General features: G+C 28.8%; 2 protein-coding genes across 3 annotated transcripts; both read right to left on the reverse strand.

Moving 5' to 3' along the window:
• Nucleotides 1-1,461: 1,461 nt before the first annotated feature.
• On the reverse strand, nt 1,462-7,297 carry LOC108453475 (receptor homology region, transmembrane domain- and RING domain-containing protein 2). Of its 2 annotated transcripts, XM_017751593.2 has the most exons (5): nt 6,699-7,296; nt 6,160-6,387; nt 5,120-5,192; nt 4,788-4,984; nt 1,462-2,311 (listed from the first exon to the last, which is right to left on the reverse strand). In XM_017751593.2, the coding sequence occupies exons 1-5, from the start codon at nt 6,832-6,834 to the stop codon at nt 1,761-1,763; spliced, it is 1,185 nt and encodes a 394-aa protein (XP_017607082.1). In that variant the 5' UTR covers nt 6,835-7,296; the 3' UTR covers nt 1,462-1,760. The 2 variants fall into 2 exon arrangements, with proteins under 2 accessions (XP_017607082.1, XP_017607081.1); XM_017751592.2 differs by having other exon boundaries at nt 4,788-5,192; nt 6,699-7,297.
• A 6,558-nt stretch (nt 7,298-13,855) lies between these two features.
• Nucleotides 13,856-15,388, reverse strand: LOC108451443 (GRAS family protein RAM1-like). The gene has a single exon (XM_017749132.2). It carries the CDS (start codon nt 15,312-15,314, stop codon nt 13,935-13,937), a length of 1,380 nt encoding a protein of 459 aa, XP_017604621.1. The 5' UTR covers nt 15,315-15,388; the 3' UTR covers nt 13,856-13,934.
• Between the last annotated feature and the right edge of the window lie 7,403 nt (nt 15,389-22,791).

The raw sequence follows: 22,791 nt of genomic DNA on the forward strand, positions 1-22,791 counted from the left end.
GAGCCATGACATTATTGTCGGGTAAACTATAAAAATAGTCACTTTTATTTGTCTCATGTTACATTTTAGTCACTTATGTTTGAAATGTTACGTTTTAGTTACTTACGTTATTATTTTGTTACGAAGTGATCACTCTTCTGTTAAGTTCTGTTATCTCCCTAACGGTAATCCTACGTGGCAATCCAACTAGATATTACTGAATCTGCTAATACGTACTTCATCCGGATGAAGTATGTATTAGCAGATTCACTAATATGATTATATATATATATATATACACGCATGTATCACATTACAAAAATAAAATTTTAAATACTTATACCTAATAAAATATGTATCTCATTACAATAATAGTTATTTTCTAAATAACATATTGTTTTATAATTTTATTTCTTATTTAATATTTTAATTTAATTTTAATAATGCATACTTTATCCGGATAAAGTATGTATTAGCAGATTCAGTAATATCTAGTTAGACTGCCATGTAGGATTACTGTTAGGGAGATAACAGAACTTAACGAAAGAGTGATCACTTCGTAAGAAAATAATAACATAAGTAACTAAAACGTAACATTTCAAATATAAGTGACTAAAATGTAACATGAGGCAAACAAAAGTGACTATTTTTGTAGTTTACCCCATTATTGTCAGTTAAACAGTGAAAGCATTTTGAGTTTGTATTATTTATTGAGTCCATAATTTTAGTGATGCATTTATAGATTACGGACCAAAAAATCTTTAATGCTAAAATAGAAGAGTTTAAACCATTAGTGTTTATTTGGATAAAATAAATAAATAATAGCTTCAACCATTTCCCATTCGAAAATAAATTAAAGATTACTATATGGTTTATTGTTAATATAATTTTCAGACTTCATAAAAGATTGGCATCTACCTTTAAATCTTGATGTTAAACTAATTAAGTGTTAAATCCAACTAACCCCACCCCAACTTGCTCAAAAATGTCGACTCAAAATAAACTAAACTTGAAGTGTTGAATATGAAATAATTCAAACTCAGCGACATATAAAAAGTAAAATGATTTTTTTTTCACTAACTACTCTATATGAGCTCTTAATAGTTAATCCTTTCTCTAATTTTTTTTTCTAAAAATCATTCTTTTTATTTTTGACACATGCATAGTTGCAAACATCCCAAATACCCCACTTTTTCCTCTAAATTTTTCGCAGGTAGCAATAATTCACATTAAAATTTAGATGATCTTGCAGGTTAACATTTAACAACAATCTCTCCTTTTCTGTTCTCATTTTCTTCTTTTATCTTGTTTCCCTCTTCACCAACAAAACAAGGCATGCAGGGATTTCCAAGTGTCAAAAATGATGCTAATATAAAGACTAAAATTAGAGAAGCTCAAATGCGATACACACATGAAAAAGAAATATATATATATATATATATTATAACGCTAATATAAACATGACTAACCATAAGCATCAACTTAAGTAATACATAACTATATTCACAAGACTGATAAAACAATGTTCACAATCCTCTTCTCAAATCACTCACATTCCCGAAATCTCAAGTTTGAGTACCTCAATTATGTAAAGCAAAATATCATACGGGGAAATAAAAATAAATTTCATAAATCTTATGTTACAATGTACAAATTCAGCAAGTTAAAATCTGGATATTGAATAACAACACAACCGATCGTATCACGAAGGATTGAATAATAATTTAACAGCTGTAGGTCATTCCATTCTACCAAATGCAGCTCATAATTACTTTACCTCATTAACATTCTGGAAGGGATTGAGCAGATGCAAAAGGTGAAAAACTAGCAGCGGACTCGCTACAATGCAGTGGATACAGCCGGCGACTGGAAGATCTGACTAAACTTGGTGACGCATTGCTTGGGCTTGGAAAATATTGGGACATGTATCTTGCATTAAGTGGTGAAATGGATGGGTAATTCAATGAGGCAGGTGAAACCAAATGAGAAGAAGCATTTCTAAGGTCTACTGAGCTTCGGCTATAGCTCATGGAAGGAGAATGATGGTAGGACCTAACTGATGGCTGAATAGATGGAACACTGGCAAGAGAATGAGCGTGAGAAGCCGGTGGAGATGTCCATGCCGCTGTGTCAATTTGTATGGATGATGATGATGCTATCCGAGATCTAACACATGATAGCACAGAGGACACTGAGCTTGGGCTGGTTGAAAGCAATGGTGTACTTTCTGAAGCTGGTAAATCACCTACGGTGGTTCTTGCATCTCGCTTGCAAACAGGGCAAAATGTTCTCCATGTTGTAAGCCAAGAATCAATGCAGAAGGCATGAAACTCTGTGAAAATGCCAGAAATATTAAGACATACATGCATATTAAAAAATAATAAAATCAAAATAAGGTAAACAAATCAAGTAACTAGTTGAAGAAGCTTTACAGAAGTGATTGTGAAGGCAAGAATGATAGCAAGAGTCTACAGTCACAACTCATGTTTTGGTGTCCCAAATAAAACTGGTGAGTAATAAACAAAAAACCAATTTAAAATTGATATTTCCTTTAAATTTTCCTAAAGAGACATTACATTGGGGAAGGGAACGATAAGGATATAATCTAAGTACTTGTAACCTCGATACAGTTTGTTTTGTAAAGCAGCCCATAAAGACATGGACATACACTACTGCATTTTCATTAACCTTCTTAGAGAAGCAACGTTTCATATTCCTAGAAATCATAATATAAAACCAAACAACAAAAAAGTAATGCAGGATACAGAAGGATTGGTTTTAAACCTAAAGCAGAGTGGGAAACTGAAAGGTAAGAAGAAAGAAGTCTGAGCTTGACATGAAGATTTCATTAGAAGTCATGACCTGGCACCTGAAGGATTAATACCTAAACCTGGGGTTAGTTAAATTCAATCCGATGAAAGCATAACAGCTGCTTGAGTTTTCATGAACTTGATACTATTAATTGGAAGAAGTTAAGACTTCTGGATATCCTGAACCCAAAGGACTTTCCGTCATAGGACAACAGGATATTCACTACTTCCAAGCACAAGGATCTAAAACTTAGCACAGTGATGCAGGAGTTGTTTAATGTTCTTTATTTATTCTGTTTTGTGCTTGTTTTTAATTTGTTTCTAAGTAGTCAAATGACTACAATTGAGGCTTAGACTTGAGATTAGTGGAGCCCTGAAAGATTGGGCTAAGCTTTAGTAATATGCTAATGACCCTAGTGTGGATAACCGTAGGGATTTATATTCAATATTTGGTATTTTTTCAGCCGTAATATTATATTTTCCGTGTTGTGAGATTTCTAAACCTTAGAATACTTCTTTTATCATTCCACTACAATCTCTACCTATTCTCAACTCTGGCTATCATCTAATACTGCACCATATAGCTCTGTGAGCTAGGAGTGATTCTATATTAATTTGATAGCAGGTAAAGATCAAGAACCCCAGATGTCTTCGGCATTGGTATTGCTTCTTCTTCTTGCCCTAATAAAAAATCACATCAAAATTTTAAGATCTTCCTGACAATTCAAACAATTTTTTTATTCAAGATAACTAGAGTAGAAGTTAGTGTAGGAATTAGGATTAGTCCAACAATAAAAACAGACTGGGACTATATATTCTCAGCATTTGATCTTGCATCTTATTGTTACAAAGATTACCAAGCACTTCCTAATTTGAAAATCATCCTTACAATTCAAATAAATTATCTTCAAGGTAAAGACAACAGCCAAAGAAGTCATAGACATGCTTTTGAAAATGATAGAAGAATTCGAATCTCAGGCCAACAGATTTCCTAGAGACTAATACTAGTACCTTGAACATGATGCTACATAGTCATTCAGCAAGAAAGATCAATTAGACTAAAATGGGAAAAGAACATCTAGCAAATACTTAAAACAAACAGAAAGTTCATATTGCGGAACTAAAAGCTTGGTTCACTAAGCTATGAAACATTATGTAATTAAAAATCTAGATCATATTTGAAGGCTAAGATTTTATAGTTATTTAGTAATTAATTTAAGAAGAATATTTTTAGCATAATCATCAAATGGCATATTCCCGTCTTTAAACAGAATGGAATGTGCAAGTATCTGAGGACAGCAAACATGTATTATAAGCAGGTGAGCGCATGTATGCATGTGATCTGTCATCAATGGGTAATTTAGATTTCTTTATCTGAGATTATATTTAAGACGAGCAAGTACCAATTGATAATCAGGTTTAAACACTTGGTGGGATAACTATATATAAGAATCCATTTTCCCGTCCAGCTCTAACTTGTGTATTTTGAGACTTTTTTCAATGCAATAAAAAAAGAATAAAGAACCCACTAGCCACATCATCTTTAATTAATTGAGAAATATTCTTTTATATGAACAAGGGACAATCCATGAGAAGAGAGTTAGATGAAATAAATCCTTCAAGTTTAGGAGTTTATGATGAGGAAAGCTACTCCAAATTCACAAAGTAGTTCTCTGGCCCATTTGAAATGGCTCGGAAGTTATGTCCATTTACCCCCCCCCCCCCAAAACAAGAATTGTTAGCATCTGACACTTCTAACTTAATCAAAATAAGCACCATCCATCTCCATTTAAATTTAACATTGCCCTATTGTAAACATCAAAAAATCATTTAGCTAGAACAGAAATAGAATAGCCACCAAAAAATGTCTCATGGAATGGTGGCCTAATCACCATGCAACATACATGCAAAAAGACACTGGACTACCACATTAAAACAAATATAATTACCACAGAAAAATAGCAAGAAATGTCATCCTCAGTATTGTAAGAAGCTTACTGTGATGACATGGAAGAATCCTGAGCTTCTCTCCAATGGTATAATCTTCAAGACATACTGCACACGTTCTTGAAGTAGAATTATCATCTAAGACAGCAGTGAATATCAAGCTAGGCATTGCTTTTACTAAACGCCTGCTCATTCCATGAAATTCACGAACTCGAGAAGATCGAGGACGTTCACGCCTAACGTGATATCTGCGTACAAAGAAACAAGTCGCAAGCACAGCTGAGATGGCAAGTAGAGAAATAAAGGAGATGGCCATGATTGACCATGCTGAGTTTTCAAAAGTTGGGCTTAGCCATAGCTCGATATCAGGAGACCCAGTATACTTTTTGAGTATTTCACCAGAAGCTTTGGAAACAAAGACAGCATGTATCTTTATGCCAGCAGCATTCCCTGCCACTGTAAATATATATATTACGAGGAAAAGTTAGAGGCACCATATAGAAAAGCATAAATGTTGTTCAAGGACAATAATAATGACTGATAGAAATAAATATATGCCACAAAGGAATTACTAAAAGATAATAATAATTTTGGAACAGAAAAAAGATATGCATAAATGAACAATGGAAGCATGTTTATAGATGTGAATGAAATAAATCTTGGTATAGGTTTGGTCCTAATTCTAACTCTTCTTGAAAGCCTTCCATTATCCAGCAAGAAGATGCCACTTTACTATATAACATATCTTTAATGTCAGCACTCTCAGTTTATTTTCAATATGCTTAAGCAAGCAGTATCTCCCAGACAGCTTATTCCAACATCCAAAAAGCTATTTGTTGAAGATGATTCAGCAATTACAGGTGTGATTAATTAAAGCAATTATAATTTGATTGGTGTAAGATTTTACTCAGCCAGAAGTAAATCTAAAGAAGTAAAGATATCAGCATGATGAGTTTTCATAGTAAACTGTTTAAGGGTAATATGCACACTGCTTTAAACAATCACATAATACACAATTGAGTTTTACATGAATTAAAATGAAAATTCAAAGTTATTCACACAAATAATGCCTCAGAAACAAAACCAAGAGTGGAATATGATCATGGAGACCAGATAAATTGCAGAGACTTAGTAGAAGATAACGTCATAAGGCAATTCAACGGGTTTCAAGAAGCCAACAGGTTACATACAATTTACAATTTATTTCTATCAGCATATTCTGTTAAAGATGTTCTAGAGTCTATTGACAACAAAAAAAAGGGTCTATTATATGCATTTAAATAGTGCTCCAATAATGATTACTGGTAGTAAATTGCTTGAATGGCCCAAGTATCATTATAGAAAACCAAGTATACCAAAAGTAAAATATGCAATTTCAATCATTGAAAACAAAAAAGATCATTTTAAAGAAATAGGACATTACTTGCAACCAAGAAACCATCATCATTGTCATAGACGATAGCGGCTTCGAATCCTGCCTTTTGCACTCTCCTTACTTTATCATAAAAACTGCACCCTCCTCTAATAACCAGCGCAAAGGGGGAAGTAATATTGGAACCTTTTTCAACTTTATTACTCAAATCCGAACAGGCATCAAGAGGATTTGCCAAATATAATATCCCACATTTTCCTGTCCCTTCAATTGCCGGAGCTGAAAAGTACCAACCAACAACAAACATCAAACAAGAAATCAATTATATTGTCAATAAAAATAAGTTAATCAAACATAAATTACTTCAATTTGTCATTAATGTACAGTTCACGTAAACAATAAATTAAATCACATATTTCTTCAAATTAAATAAGTTGAGCACAATGAACAAAAAATATATATATTCAACTTGGAGCTCTCATAACACCTAAAGATCCAATCTTTTTCTTGAATTTCCAACACTCCGTCAGGATCCAAACAGGAAAAGCTGAAAACATATCCGTAAAGAAAAAAAAACGAAATGAGCTTACCGAAATTAGCCTCAACATCGTCGAAAGAGAGAGTAATGTTGTTCCCAATCAGCACCACACTAGCTGATGTCATCCAACAAACACCCAGTAAACAGAGAAACCTTAACAATAATACCACAACACCATTCATCTTCATCCAAAAATTATTTTTTTAAAATCCAAAAATAATCCTAAATCGCAGTCGAAAGAAAGAGATATGTTTCTGTTGGGGATTGAGAAGGAAATGGATACATCAGCTTCCATTAGCGAAATACAAATGGATAGAGAAACAGAGCAACAAAAATAGAAACCCTAATTCTGCTTCCAAAGTTTGATGATTTACAGTAACTTCCTATTACAATAGAATTTTGTTTGTTTTTCCTTTTAGCTATTAATTCAAACAAAATCTCAGAAACGAAATGATTTTTATTTTTTTCCTTCCGTTCCAATTTACAATCATCCGATTACATGACAGAAAAAATGAGAAAGCGAGAGAGAGAGGTTTTTTTTTTTTTTTTGGGTACATAAAGATATTATATTTTATATTTCTTGATAAAAGCTAGTTTTTTTTTTTTTTGGAGAGTAAAGCTGTGGCTGTTTAGTTTAATCCGGAAGTTTAAGCGTTTTTGCCGCGGGAATTTAATAAAGTTTTGACCTGTTGCACAGGTAAACGGTAGACATTATTATATTTAAAATAAAACTATATAAAATTGTCATCCCTTATTATGATGTGGTTAAAGATGATTTATTATTGGCTTAATACCTCTTTTGGCCCCTCTACTATGCTAAATTATCACTTGAGTACTTATACTATTTTTATCAGTTTAGCCCATGTACTTTACTTTCATTTTGTATAGCTTGTTAACTCAATCCAATTTTCCATTAAAAAAATTTAAATCAACTAATGACACGCTGCCATATGTCAAAAAGGAAAAATTATTTAAAATTAAAAACAATTAGAAAATTAAAAATCATAAGTTATTTCGAAAATAATAAAATATTTTAGGATTTATAAGTATGTGAAACTTCAAAACAAATTAAAAATTTTCATAAAATTTTAAAATGTTTGTTTGTTTGGAATTTAAAGGTTTTGGAAAAATTTAGAACTCTATGGTAGTTTCTGAAATTTTTATATATCTTAAAGAATTTTGAATTTTTTACTAAAAGATAGCATTAAATTCTTTAATTTTTTTTATAAATTTCTAAGATATTCTAAAAGCTAAAATTGTAAACAAACAAGATTTTTAAAATTTCTGAAGCTTTGCATACTTACAATTTTATATTTTTAATAATTTTCAAAAAATATATTATGATTTTTTAAATGTTTTATAATTGTCTGAGTTTTAAAATTTTTGGGTTTTATTTTTTATGATTTTGAGTTAGGGTAACTGGATTACAGAACTAAAATACAGGGCCAAACATATAATAAAAAAAGTACAGGAGCCAAACTGATAAATAAAATAATATAAGTATTAAAGTGATAATTTAACTATAGTACAAAAGTCAAAAGAGAAAATTAAGCCATTATTATTTATTTAAAAAAAAGTATTATTATAATAGTTTAATCTTTCCTTTCGTGTGGAGTATATGAGATATTCATGAAGTTGTATTAGATGGTTATATGAAAAACACAACTTAATTCAGAAAATTTTGGTTCCTATAAAAAGATTAAATTTATTAAATTTTACTTATTCATACATGTATCACTGTCGATAAATATTCAAAAAGGATTCATCTTCCAACATTGTTGTGCTCCTCTCACCCTCTCTGCAGTATGTTTTATTTGTTTCTTTCCAATGTTTTTTTCTTCTGGTTAAGCTCTCAAATTTTACATTTTATATGTGTTTGATCTCTTTATATTTAGTCTTTTTACATAGAGTAATTTCATTAACCAGAACTCTTTATATTTTGCATTTTCATCGAATTAAGATACATTTTAAAGGAGATAATAATAATAATAATAATAATAATAATAATAGTATTCATTTATTCAAAATTTTCATGTCTTTCCAAGGGCAGGAGAGGATACTACAAAGTATTCCATTATTTCTATATCAAATAGAAACAAAAAATGGAAGGGTTTTTTGGAGAAAGGTGGAGGCAACCACGGTAGTGGTGGTGGGAGAAGAGGAAGAGGAAGGTAAATTGTGAGGATCAAATTGAGATTATTTGTAAAATTTAAGGATTATTATTTTAAAATTATGATTAAATCGATATAATATGTAAAATTTAAGAGCTAAATTTATTATTATACCGATTTTTTAATTATCACATTACCCTCCCATCATATATTTAACAGCACTTAACGGACTAGACTAAAAAATAATCGCAATTAATTCAGTGACCAAATTTAAAATAAAAAATATGATACAATAGTTGTATGATCAAATTAAAAAAATTAATAAATAAGTGACCAAAAGAAAAAGATAATAATTAAGTGAGCTATGGTGTAATTTATCCTAATATCATCATAGCGAGTCCCATGGTATCTCGTTCAACCCCTAGTAAAAATATGAGGAGACAAGTCTTGTGGAACTGGGAAGGGTTAGATATTTATGGAAAGGTGACAGATGTTTCATTTCTTTCAAGCGTCTCAACCACGTAAAATCTGAGGATATGTTAAGGATAACTGCACTATTATTTAGGAATAATTGTTTTTGTTTTCCTATTTTATAAAAAAATCATTTTAATTTTTTAATCTCTTTTAATTTTTAAATTATATTATTTATCAAATTATTCTAAAATAGATAAAAAAATTAATTTTTTTTAATTTTACTGAAGTGACCATTCCTATAGATTATCACATGTATGTTACATAAGCAATTAATTAATTTAAAAAAGTAAAAATTAAAGAAAAACAATTTTTTTTATAATTTTCATACTTTTTATCTTTTTAAAATAAGTTAGAATTAATTTTAAAATTTTAAAATTTTACCTTTTAATATAGATTTTAAATATGATTTTTATTTCTCGTAATTTCTTTACACTTAATCTTTTACATAAGGTAATCTTATTAACAGAACCTTTACCATTTTAAATTTTCATTATACCTTGGTAATCTTACTAACCAGAATCTTTAGCATTTTAAATTTTCATTGAGTCAAGATACAATTTTAAAAGAGATAATGGTCTACCTAACTCTATTAGACATCAATTACAAAACTTTACAACACATATAAAGATAACTCAAAATCAAATCTAAATTAAAGTACCTGGATTACCAACAGTAAAATGTAAGTTTTACTATTTTATCATCCGAGAATCTTACATGAGAGAAAAAAGAAAACAATTTTATGAAACAAGCACCCTGCCTTGGCCGGGGGGCTGCCCCTGGTTGGTGCCATAAAGTTAAGGAACATTACCATGCTTATGGGCCCAAATTTTTTTGGGATTAAGGACGGTGAGGAGTTTTATAGACAATCTTTTGTGGGCTAACCCTTAGGCCTGTCGTATCCTGGTTAAAGCAAAATCTACGAGGAACATTGTTTCATGTAGGAAGCCTGATGAGGGTAAAATGAAGTTCAAAGGTAATGGCTAAGTTAGGAAGAGCAGTGGAGCTGCTTACTATAGATATCAACATAGTTGAGTTGATGGGATTTAAAACTGCTTTGGAAATGTGATGATTCCGATGCTTGTAATCACTCAAATATCGCTTTGAACTGCATCAGCAAAACCAAAGGTTAGACCATTGAGGCTGTGCCAAACTTTAAGTAGATGCATTTCTAGCATCAAAGATGCCTGTTGTTTCATCAAAATGGAATGCATATTAACTATGTTCAATTAAAAAGAAAAAGAAGAGGTGCAACGGAAAGAGACTTCAACCTCCGGTTCATCTATATGTGCGATTCTGGTTCTGAGCAGAGAAAGAGGTCTATTTATGGAAGGCTTCTAAGCCCTCTCCATCCCATATTGGAGTTAAATGCCATTAATGCTGGTAACCTAAGTATGATCCGGTATACTAGCAACTTAAATGCTTGACTTAAGTTTAAGCCAGAAAAATTGGGGAAAAAATTGCAGTAACAATTATCTGTATTCCAAAGAATGTCATGAAACTTTATATTCTGACACGAGGCATTGGTTATTTTTTTATTTTCTCGTTGGTATCTCTTCGATTGTATTTAAAAAAAAAAAAAACTAAATTTATAAATTGGTACCTAAAATATTTTATTTTTCTCATTTTGGTACTTAAACATTTATTTGGTCACTAGTGTTATCTAAACTACTTTTTTTTCCCAACCTTGTTAGTTCAAATGTTAGTCAAATTGTTAAAGTCCATGTCAAAAAAAAAATAATCAATTAAAATTTACCATATGGCAAAAAAAAACAAAAACAATATATCACTTTCTAATTATATATATACTTTATATTTTCTTTCTTTCTTTCTTCTTCCTTATCTTAGACTTCTTCTACAAGTGTAAGCATTTCGAGTTTCATGGCTTGATCAAGATTTTCAAAATTGGATCAATGGTCAAACCATTCAAGCCACCACTTCTTGATTTGATCAATTCATTTTGTTTGATCAAATTAATTATTAAAAATATATAAAAATAAAAAAATAAAAATAGAGAAAATTGATTCAACTAATTTTTTAGCTCGGTTCAACTGGTTTGTATCCACTCGCGGGTCAACAGATTCAATCCTATCTTCATATCAGTACCTCGATTGATTCTTGGTTCAATCAAATGATTCTGTTCAGTTCTGAAAATATTGGTTTTGATCAACAAAAGAATTTTTTCAATCCCGTCAAGTTGAGCAAGCAAGCGATGAAGTTCAAAAACAATATTAATTGCTAGTGTCTCAACTTCAGGAGAGCGAATTTCGAGTATTGTTAACATTGCCAAACATTTTAAAGGAAGAAGCAAAAAAAGAAATAAAAAAGAAATAATTTTTTTAAAGTTTTTATGAAGTGGCAGTCTATTATTGGTTGAAATTTTTTAATATATATAACATTTTAGTCTTTGCTAACAACTTCTTAATTTAGTGACAAGAGTATTATGAATAATTTAGGTACTAATTAAAAAAAGTGAAATTTAGATAATAATTTGTGGATTAAACTTTTTTAAATAAAAGTATAATTAAATAATAATTTGAGGATTAATTTTTAAAAATAAATTTAATGATTTGATTAAAAGTTATATTAATGGATGTACAAACTTGAAAAAAACCAAGTTGATTATATACCATTTATTACAAAAGAGAATTAAATACTAAAATAAGAAAAATATTACTTTAAATACCAATTTATAAATTAAACCTAGAGAAGAATCCCAAAATGTTTATGTTTTGGTGGGCTATTGGGCTTTAATTCTGTTGTTGTAAATTAAGAAGCATCGTTACCTTAAAAATTTAATTAATTAAGAAGCATCAAAAGTTCAAGGGACTTAAATGAGATACGACAATATTTGTTTACTCGTCTACAAGAGATTAATCTATAAACTATATATAAAAGGATTTTATATATATCATAGTTAAAAGGTTTTTTAAAATATTAAGATAGATGGTAAAATTTTAATTTCTATGTCTTTATTTTTATAGTTGAATTTAACTTTGGTTCTTATATTATGTTTAAAATTTAATGTTTATATTTTAATTTCTTTTTATATAATTTTGGTATTTCAACTTTTGTAATGTAACGTGTTTCTTACATGACACGTGTTTAAGTCTTTTGTTTTTTGGTAATTAAAAGTATTATAAAATGTCACTATACTAGGAGTTAGATTACATTTTGTTCCTTCTACATAAAAAAGGTAAATTAGCCCCTATAGGTTTGATCAAAGAGCAAATTGGTCCCTTTAGTTATAATTTTCATTCATTTGTAATATTAAAAACTGATAAAGCTGATGGAATAATCAAACAATAACATGTAACGTGCTATGTGTATCTCATGCTAACATACAATGACCAAATTTTAACAACAGAATTGGATGAAATATTTAATAGAAGGATCAATTTACTCTTTGATCTAATGTACATGGACTATATTGCCCATTTTTTAGTAGAGGTGGCAAAATGCAATTTGACTACTAGTACAAGGACCTCCATGGTACTTTTACCGTCTTTTTTTTTTTTTACTTTATAAGATAATAGTCAAGTTTTAATTTTGACCCCTTTACTTCTTTTTTAAGATTATATAACAATAATCAATTTTCAATTTTAATCTCTAATCAAATTTAAGATTTAATATCTATACTTTAATTTTTGTAGCATATTTGACACCTCAACTTTTACAATGCTATTAATTAATTTAAATATTTTATTCTAATTAAAATGTTGACGTGAATTTTAAAAAGTCTATTTTAACTTTTTAATAATTAGATGAAATGGTAACATGATTATAAGAATTATATTTGAGGAAAGGAGTTCCATTCAAATTTAAGAATGGCTTAATATTAATACATGCATGGAAATTATTTATTTCACTGATAATAGCATTATTTTTCAGTTAACAGATTTTTTTCTTCTTAATTATCTTTAATTTTATTTGGGAATTTGTTAATTATATTTATATAAAGAGATTTTTATATTAAAAGAAATAAATATGTTTGTAATTGTGTAGAGATGCTGATATTTTTGGTAAGCTTCAACGATAGAATTAACTGGAGGGCTATGAAAATATATAATCCTCGTATTTATATTGTATGACAGTTTAGTTTTTCTTAAGAGGATTGCTTTGAGTGCAAAAAAAAAAAATATTTTAATGGACAAAATCAATAAAAAGATGAAATTTGAAGTTTAATATTCATATGATTTAAAAATAGTTGTATAAGTAGTATTTGCTAAATTGCCCAGAATTTCATATAATTAATATAAAACAAACCAAAATTGCAAATTTTGGTATTTCAAATCCAATTGAATAAAATATAATTAATGAAGCTTTGGATAAAAATTAATGATGTGTTTACATTCAACTTCATCAGTGAAGTTAAAAGATTTTAAATAAAATATATATTGGATTTGGAGTGATATGCAGCATATTAATTACTTAATTGAAATTTTTATTTTACAAATTTTTAATTAATTTTATTTTAAATTTATTATACTTAATAAATATATATTTCCCAAAAGTCTATTTTTGAAATTTATTCTACAACTAATTTATTTTTGCTTAACTGAGAAATATAGTAAGTACCTTCATGCCTTGTATTGATAAAAAATAAAGGGTATGAAAATGGAAGTCCATTATTATAAAAAAATGTTACAATTAAGAATAATATGAATGAGTTAGAGCACAAAAACAAAAAAAAAGAGCAGAAACTATTATACACATTGCCATGCAGAGGCTGTAAGCAAACACCTATCTTGCCACCCTAATGAAAGAGCCTTTGCTTCATCTCTTTCAAAAACTCTAAACCCACCATTAACCTCTCCTTCACACTGAAGAGGGCAATAATGAGTGGTGATTTTCAGCAGAAGTTTCGCCTGTATCAAACACTTTGAACTCAGTTTCGTCCCTTCAAATCCATGGCTCTCCATCCTGTTTTTCCATGTTTCCATCTTCTCATACCTTGAACTTGATTTATTGTTTTCCTCATCCTTGTCACAGTTAATCATACTTTTGATCTCTTTCCCAAGATGGTTTTTCTCAATGCTTAACCTCTCAGCACTTTCTACTGGGAGGCAATCGTCCAATGAATCAAACATGGCTGCAAAATAATGTAAAGATTCCATAAATCGCGACAAGAAGCTCCTTGGGCTTCGACCACCTTCTTGTTCAACCAACACAACAATGGAAGGCCTATGCGAACGTACTGATTTTAACGTGTCTGATATTTTCATGGAGTTATTCAAAGTATTCAAATGAAAAACTAAATTTACAGCAACCGTTTCATTTTTCTTCTTCCGAAGGTTAGTCAGCTTGGATCCTCTTAACAAGCCTTGGAATTCAAAGACCAGGTTGCGAAACCCTTTGGTAAAGCTCACTAATCTGTTCTCGGTTTCTTGCAGTTCTGCAAAGCTTGTCCCGAAGCCGGTTAGACGAAGGGATATCCGGTTACCACCGGATGCCTTTTCGGAAAGAGATTGAATGAGAGAAGGCCATTGAAAGCCATAAGCAACATCAAAGTCAATAACATGCAATGCTCGGTTATTGATCTCTTCTTCTTTCTCGTAGGCTTCGATTATAGCCTGGTTGGCAGTGAAATGAGCAAATTGGTAATAAGGAGACACCCTATAAAGACAAGTGAAAGCTAGAAACTCTTCTTCGGCCGTCGGTTCCTTCATGATCATGTCGTAGAAAGGGGATTTTCGAGTGAGAAGCCTTGCGACTAACCCATCAGCGAAATAAGCAACGACCCTTTGTACAGAATCCCCCATTAATGACACAGATTGATAAAGTTGAGTGAGATTGTCCAAGGCTGAGTTCACATTATTCTCATCGACTGAAGTTGCAGTGATGAGCAACAAATGGATTAAATGAAGAGCTTTCCCATCTTCAACCACACCTTTTCTCTTGTGATCAAGCTTTAACATCTCTTCTCTTACTTGAAGAAGCTTAAATATCTTCCCTTCACAACCTTCATATGATGATGGAAGTGGAACCCTTCTCTTCCTCTTTCTGTTAATCTTTTCCCCACTGGGATCCGCCATAATTGTCAAGCTGAGATTCAAAGGCTCCTCTTCGTATGCATCATCTTCCATGACCACTTTCAAGAGAAAAGAATTAAAGAAACATATATATATAGATCCAAGTGAAGGATTTTTATGACATGAACGAGGCTAAGCCTTTTTTTATGGGGCAACTATAGCATGAGAAGATAAATATAAAGATTCCCTTGTGTCATTACATGTGAAAGGAACCGAAAGATTAATATATATATAAAAAAAAAAAAAAAAAACGCTGTCATTGTATTCTCAAGAATCATTTTCTTGGGTGTCTTAGGTCAAGCAAAACATTTTGATTTTCTCACTTCAAATAAATGAAGATTTCAAATATGCTTTTGGAAAAGAGATGTGAAATGTAATTTGGGAGTTTGTGTGGAAGGCAGGTTGAAAGATGCCATATTGAAATAGACAAAAAGCAGTGGGAAAAATGAGGAATCAAAAACCTAAACTTACCTACGGCCCTCTAAGAGACTTTGTCCACACTTGCAATTTTGATATGGACTTTTTTATTTTTCTATTCAAAATTGGTCATTTGTCATCTGTCTAAGATTTGGCATGCAATCATAGCGTCTAAGAACTTACCTATATTTTGAGATTAAATTCTCAACTTAATAATTCTATGTTGTTTAAAATTCATTAACTGCTTTAGATTTTTTTATTAAAATTTTTAGTATTATTATTATTATTTGGTGAATTGTAAGAGAAAAGTAAAACCTTAACAACAACGTGATCAAGATGACTCAATTTATATCAACCAAGATGATAAGCATTTTAACTATCATACTAACACATAAAATTCTATTTTATTATCAACTTTAAAATATTAATATTTATCGAATTAAATTTTAACTTTTAAAATATATAACATCTTTATTTATTTATATATAGGGTTTAAACCCATTGTATGCTCTAAGCAAGTTTTGGTATTATTTAATTTATTGATAATATAAAAATTTATAATATATCAAATATTAATCCATTTATTATATTTATATCTATTATCTATATAAATGAATGGTTGAATAAATTTATATTGCTTCATAATTTAGATCTATTACACAAGTATTTAATTACTTATAAAACCAAATTTTATCTTTACTCTTCCATTATTTTAAATAATTATTTAATTTTCATTTGTATGGGATATGCTTTATTTCTTTTTAGTAAATTAAAATATAATTTAATATATCTAGTGAGGTTGATTGCTTTTTAGGTGTGGAAAACAATTTTCGATATTCTTCATGTTTGTTTTATGATCTATGTTCAAGTTAATAGATGATCCATACATAAATAGTAGATGACTTATAAATAAATACTCTTTTTTTCATGACCTCGTATCCCTTTGTATTTAAAGTTTGATCTTTAATAAAATTTGCTTTTTATTCAGGGGCAAAACCAGAAATTTTTCTGGGGCGGAATTAAGTTGCATATTCTTATGAGAGTTAAAATGTAATTTCACAATTTTAATATCTTATATCTTTATAATTTTTAAAGGATTAAATTAAAATTTTATCATTTTAGATGATTAAAGTGTAAATTTACCTTTTACTAAATTAAAATCTTGTAAAACTTAAAGGGTCAAAATAAAATTTCACATTTTTAGGGGTTAGGCACTGCCAACGCCTTGGCCCTGTTTTTATTCTCAAGAAATAAAATAATTATAATTATTTTTATATTAATAATTTTTGGGTTAATATTTGGTATGTTGGTAGTGAACTTTTTTTATTTCACAAATAGTCTTACGAAATTATCATGTGTCCCTTTTTTAAAAATATTTTGTTATATTTTACTATGGATAAGTATTTGGTACATTGATAGTGTAACTTTTTTTATTTCACAAACAACCTTAAAATTTGACATGTGTCTCATTTTTAAAAAAATTTTTCTTAACATTTTACTATTATAGGACACTTGTCTACCCCTGATCTTGCTTATGGACTAAAAACTTCATTAACAGTGTACCAAAAAATTTCTGATGACTTTGACCATATTTATTGAAAAAAAGAAGTAAAACTAAGAGAGTACATCACGATTAAATTACTATTGTTGTTATCACATAATATTTAATAATATGCGTGCCAACTGAGTCTTAGCTTGATTGCCATCGACATTGTTACCAAAGTCAAGAGTATCGTGGGTTCGAGTCTTGCTTGAAGCACATTACCCTCCTATTTAAGGGTTGAGGAGGGGCTATATATGGATAGTTCTAGAGGTGTGCATGGGCCGGAAGGCCCGCCCGAAAAATGAGAGGGTTCGGGTAAAAATATAGGCTCAAAATATGAGTTTGGGCAAAAAAATGAGGCTCGTTTAGAAAACGAGCTCGGTAAAACTTTTTGGTTTAAGCCCGGCTGCCCAAATTTCAAATTAATTATATACTAAATATATATATTTTATTTTTAATCATATTTACATTTTATTTTCAATTTTAATATAATCACTTTTTATTATATTTTCAATTTGTGTATTGTTTTAAGAATTGTTTTAGTATCATTTTTATTTGTTTCTTATTTTAATATTTGTTTTAAATGTATTTGATTTACTATATTTTAAATTTTTTTATTTAATGAAATAAGCTAAAAAAATTAATATGGGCCGGACCGGGCCGGGCTCGGGCTTAACAATTTTATTTCTGGCCGGGCTTGGATAAAATTTTAGGCCCATATTTCGGGCCGGGCCCGGGCCTAGAAAACAGGCCTAAAATTTTGTCTAGACCTGGCTTGGCCCATGCACACCTCTAAATAGTTCTAGTCATTGTATTAAAAAGAACAAATATGGCAAGAACTTATAAGGAAATTAATGTTAAAATAATAATAATAGATGTAATATATTTTCTTTTTGATTTGAAAATAGTTTGAATCGGATCCTTTCAAATTCTATATCACAAATAGACTTACAAAGTTGTTCCAACTTATTGATTTCCATTAACTAACTCTAGATTCTTGCCCTTGAAAAATGAATATTTCTCTTTGAGCTCCATCCTGTACTATTTACATTACAACCCAACAAAAAGACTGATTATAATAGAACAAAGGATGTCGAGCAAAAGGCACATTCATTTCTACATAACAGAAAGTGGTAGGTTTTAACATTCACAACTGATCATATCCTTCAAGTCGTACGTTGCTTTCTACCACATCGTTTCAAACGAAGTTTTACCATAACATTCCTCTAGAGTTATTAATATGCCAAAATATATTAAATCTGATAATGATATAAAAATAACAAAAATATCAATAGAAAAATAATATGTTTTGTTTCTTATTTCTTTTCCTTTTCTTCCTCTTTTTAAGAAGGAGATATAATTATTTGTATTTAAATATATAAATATAATCTTATTATCTTTGATTTATTCAATTATATTAAAAGATTTTATATATTTTAAAATTTTATTAATTAATAATAATATAAATATGATTTTGTGGAAAACTTTTAAAAGATAGATCATAGTTAATTATTTCAATGGCATCAATTATTAATTAATAAATTATTTTTAAATGTACTTAATTTAACAATAGAGTAATTGATATAATATTTAGGAAAATATTTAGTATATGGCGAATGAAATTTTTAAATTTCATAAGTGGAATTACGGTATTGATAAGTTTATGTGAAATAAAAAAAAATCAATATACTAAATATTAATCCATAATATTTTTCACTTTATTTCAAATGTTTCTTTAATTAAACTTGTATTTTAGTATATATTATAAATAAATACAATTTAAATTCATGTTTTATAAAAAAAAGAGCTAGTTTGGAAATAAAATGGTAGATAAAGGTATAGTTTTAAGTAATTCTGTATGCTTGATTGTAGTATGCGAAGAATATATGGACGACAGCAACACATAACATTAATTATTATATATTATAGCATATGGGTGACCAAAATGGTATTCTTCAATCTTGGATTCTTAAATGGCATTTTAGTTCTTGGATTCATTGCACAAGACAAATATAAAAATACTATAATCATCATACTACGACTTGAATGATGGATCAGTTTGCCGATCCAAGGAATAAATTCATTATACATTGGGAGAAACGTTTGAATGCGTCCTCACAAGCAACCATTGGATCCCCAAAACAATATCGCATGAAACATGGGATCTTCTAAACTGGATTTATATATCCTCATAATTTGTTGATGGACAGCCTTATGCTACCTAGGATCTATATTAATAAATTTATGGCCTTCTAAAACAATGAAGGAAGAAAAAGAATAAAAGGATTAGTATTTTTGTTCAAAGATAGATGCGATATGTGATGGGTGTGTGAGGTTGACATATGGCAACTTCCCCAACAGCCATTGCTAAAATAGAGGAAGACAGAGAACAAGTACAAATATGATCCCTAAAAGCTGGGGATGATAACAACATTTATGTTTATAGCATTTATCATCACCCTTTGTTGCTACCATTATTCTTTCCTGCACCAACAGCCATTGCTAAAATAGAGGAAGATAGACAACATGTATGGTTGTCAATATATAAGAATATGAGTTTGAGTGTGCTGAAATGTATTATCTTTTTATTATAAGTTGGAGAAGGGCTATAGTTAATTTTAAAAATTATATTAAAAAGAATAAATATGATCATATTTTATATTTTATAATGAGATTATTAAAAAAGTATAATTTCTTAATAACATAATCTTACATTTTAAACTGTTTATAAATTATATAAAATAATATTAAAATAAAGTTAACCCAACCTTTTTTTCTTTGCTTTAGTTTGGAGGATTTGAATCTACTTTTAGGGTTTTTAAGTAAGGATTCGTATATATCAGTTAAATGTTTGGTAAGATTAAAAGAATCGAATCAATGGACATGATAAAAAAAAAAAAGCGGAAATCGAATGAAAGGTAACTTTTTATTCCTAGCTTAATCATATGATGAATAAATCCCCGATTATTTTCATTAAATTTTAATTTTAAATATTTACAAATAATTTTAACTTTAAATATTTAAACTCCACAAGTAAAATTAGAATGATGACAAGTATCTTATAGGGTATAATAAAATATTTGAAAGAAAAAAACATGTGACAATTTTTAACTATACTTGTGGAATTAAAAATTACATTGCATGTGTACCAAATATTAACCCTTTGTAAATTATATTATTATGAATGTATTTTTATTTTATTTTTATATAAAACCAATAAAACTATCGTATAATGAGAATTAAACTTAGAGTAACTAATTGGTACATTGTCAATGTGTGTTTTTATTCCACACGCAATTTTAATAAATTGATAAGTGTTTTTTAAATATATTTTTAATAATTTACTATATTCTTGTGGGACACTTGTTAATCCTATAACATTGTTTGTGAGTATAATTTTAACAGTAAAGGCATAATGAATTATTTGACCTTGTAATTTAAAAAAAAAATTTAGTCATTCATTTAATTTTTCAGCCTTTGAACTTGTATTGTTGATCAAATCACCCAAAACGGATAGAAAATTAACATTTATTAACTTTGCTAACATGACATCCACATGTATGCCACATTAGTAATTAATCTTTAAAAATAAAAATAAAAAATTTTAAAAATTGTATAATTTTTATTCTTTTGTAATAATTTTAATTTTTAAAATATTTTTAAATTTTATAAATTTTAAAAATTAATTAATTACTAGCGTGACATCCACGTGTATGCTATATCAGCAAAATTAACAAACATTAATTTTTCATATATATTTTAAAGTGTTTTGATAAAAACGTAAATTTAAAAACTTAAAAAACAAAAAAAATTAAATAAATAACTAAAATAACTCCAAATAAATGATAACTTATTCTCATACAATAACAACTAATTAAGGAGACTATCCCTTAGTCAATGCGTCGACAAAACAATGGGATACAACTCCAAATTTAATTCTATCGGTTTTATACAACTATCTCAAAAGCAAGGGCGGTAACTGGTAAGCAGGGGAAAATGGAAATTGTCCAACTTTGATCCTTTCCAATAATAATAATAATTTAATCTATCTTTTCGGAGTTTTGAATAAATAAATCTTTTTTCTTTTATTCTAAAGTTAATAATTCAATTTAAAGTACTTTAACATAAAATTTTAAATTTTAAATCTTCAAAATTTTATAATTTTATCTCTGCCTCTACATAAAATTCTTGACTTCACCCTTATTTAAAAGTTGGTATTTAATAAATTTGAATTTTTTTTATCACGGATGCTCACCAAAAAAGTATATAACTGACCATTAAATATAGTTTATTTCTATGGACGAGAATTAAACCCCTAACTTCGTAAGTAAAAGATGAGGTGAATAACAGCTACATTATACCTCATGATTAATAAATTTGAAATTCAAACCATGATATCTGCAACTTAATCCCTTATCCCTAATCTAGGTCTCTTTTGTAAAAAAACTAAAATAAAGAGATTGGTGTAAAGGAGCGTAAATCTATAGAAAATAGAGAGCTGAGATTACAAGGTGATACCTACTTGGCTTTTGTTTTGTCATTACCTTAGTATCATATGTAATAGTTGTACCATTTAAATAGAAGAGGAAGCTTCTAGTCTGGTACCTAAACCTAGTATTGAAAAAGAAGCCACTTTTGTCCTAATTTCTTGCTTTGATTCCTTACACACACAAAAAAAAAAAGGTCTAATTTTTCACCAAACCCATTTGTCCTTTCAAGGCATAAAACGGCAGATTCATACTTTGGTTAGATAAGGGATGAGTCAATTCCCTTTTTTGGGTTCGAATGAGGGCTAATTTTTCGTGTGTTATAAATTTATTAAAAGAGTAAACGTTAGTTACGAATTTTAAAAATGTTCCATTCTTTATTTTTATTGTTTGTCTCAAAAAAAAAAAACCTTTTCTTTCTCTTGATATTTTTTATTGCATTTCTTTTATTAAGGATAATGATTATTCCATGAGTGGTGTTAAAATAAATTAAGAAAACTATACAAGAGGTGTAGGGTTATAAAGTTGTTATGTGTCTTTATTTTCTGAAAGTGATGAAATTATAAATTAATACGTGATAAATTTATATTTTAATCTCTTAAATATTTATAATTTAATTTTAATTTCTCTTTACAAAAATTTTAGATTCGTCATTAATTAAAGAATACGGTAGTGTTATAATCCACTTGTAATTTTTTTCACAAATAAAAAATAATCATTAAAATAAAATTAAAAAAAAACATTAACCATCTTTTAAACTCAGACAAAGAAGAGAAGCTATGAAAAATAATTAATCATTTAATTCCAAAATAAAATTAGGGAAGAGTTGATATAATATATAGATTTTGATGAGTGATATGCAATTTAAAATAATGATTGATTAATTACAGTAATTGGAAGAGGAAATTTTGATTTCAAATTTTAGATTTAGATTGATATGGTAGAATGGATTGAGATGTAATTAATGGGAGTAGGATTGGTGTAAATATAAAGAAGGGTTTTGGTGATGATTGGAAATAGAGTCCAAAGCTTTTTACAACACTTTATATGACCAATTACTTGATGTGGGTGCACTTCTGGTGGA

Source organism: Gossypium arboreum, chromosome 5 (assembly GCF_025698485.1).
Source record: "Gossypium arboreum isolate Shixiya-1 chromosome 5, ASM2569848v2, whole genome shotgun sequence".
Lineage (NCBI taxonomy): Eukaryota > Viridiplantae > Streptophyta > Magnoliopsida > Malvales > Malvaceae > Gossypium > Gossypium arboreum.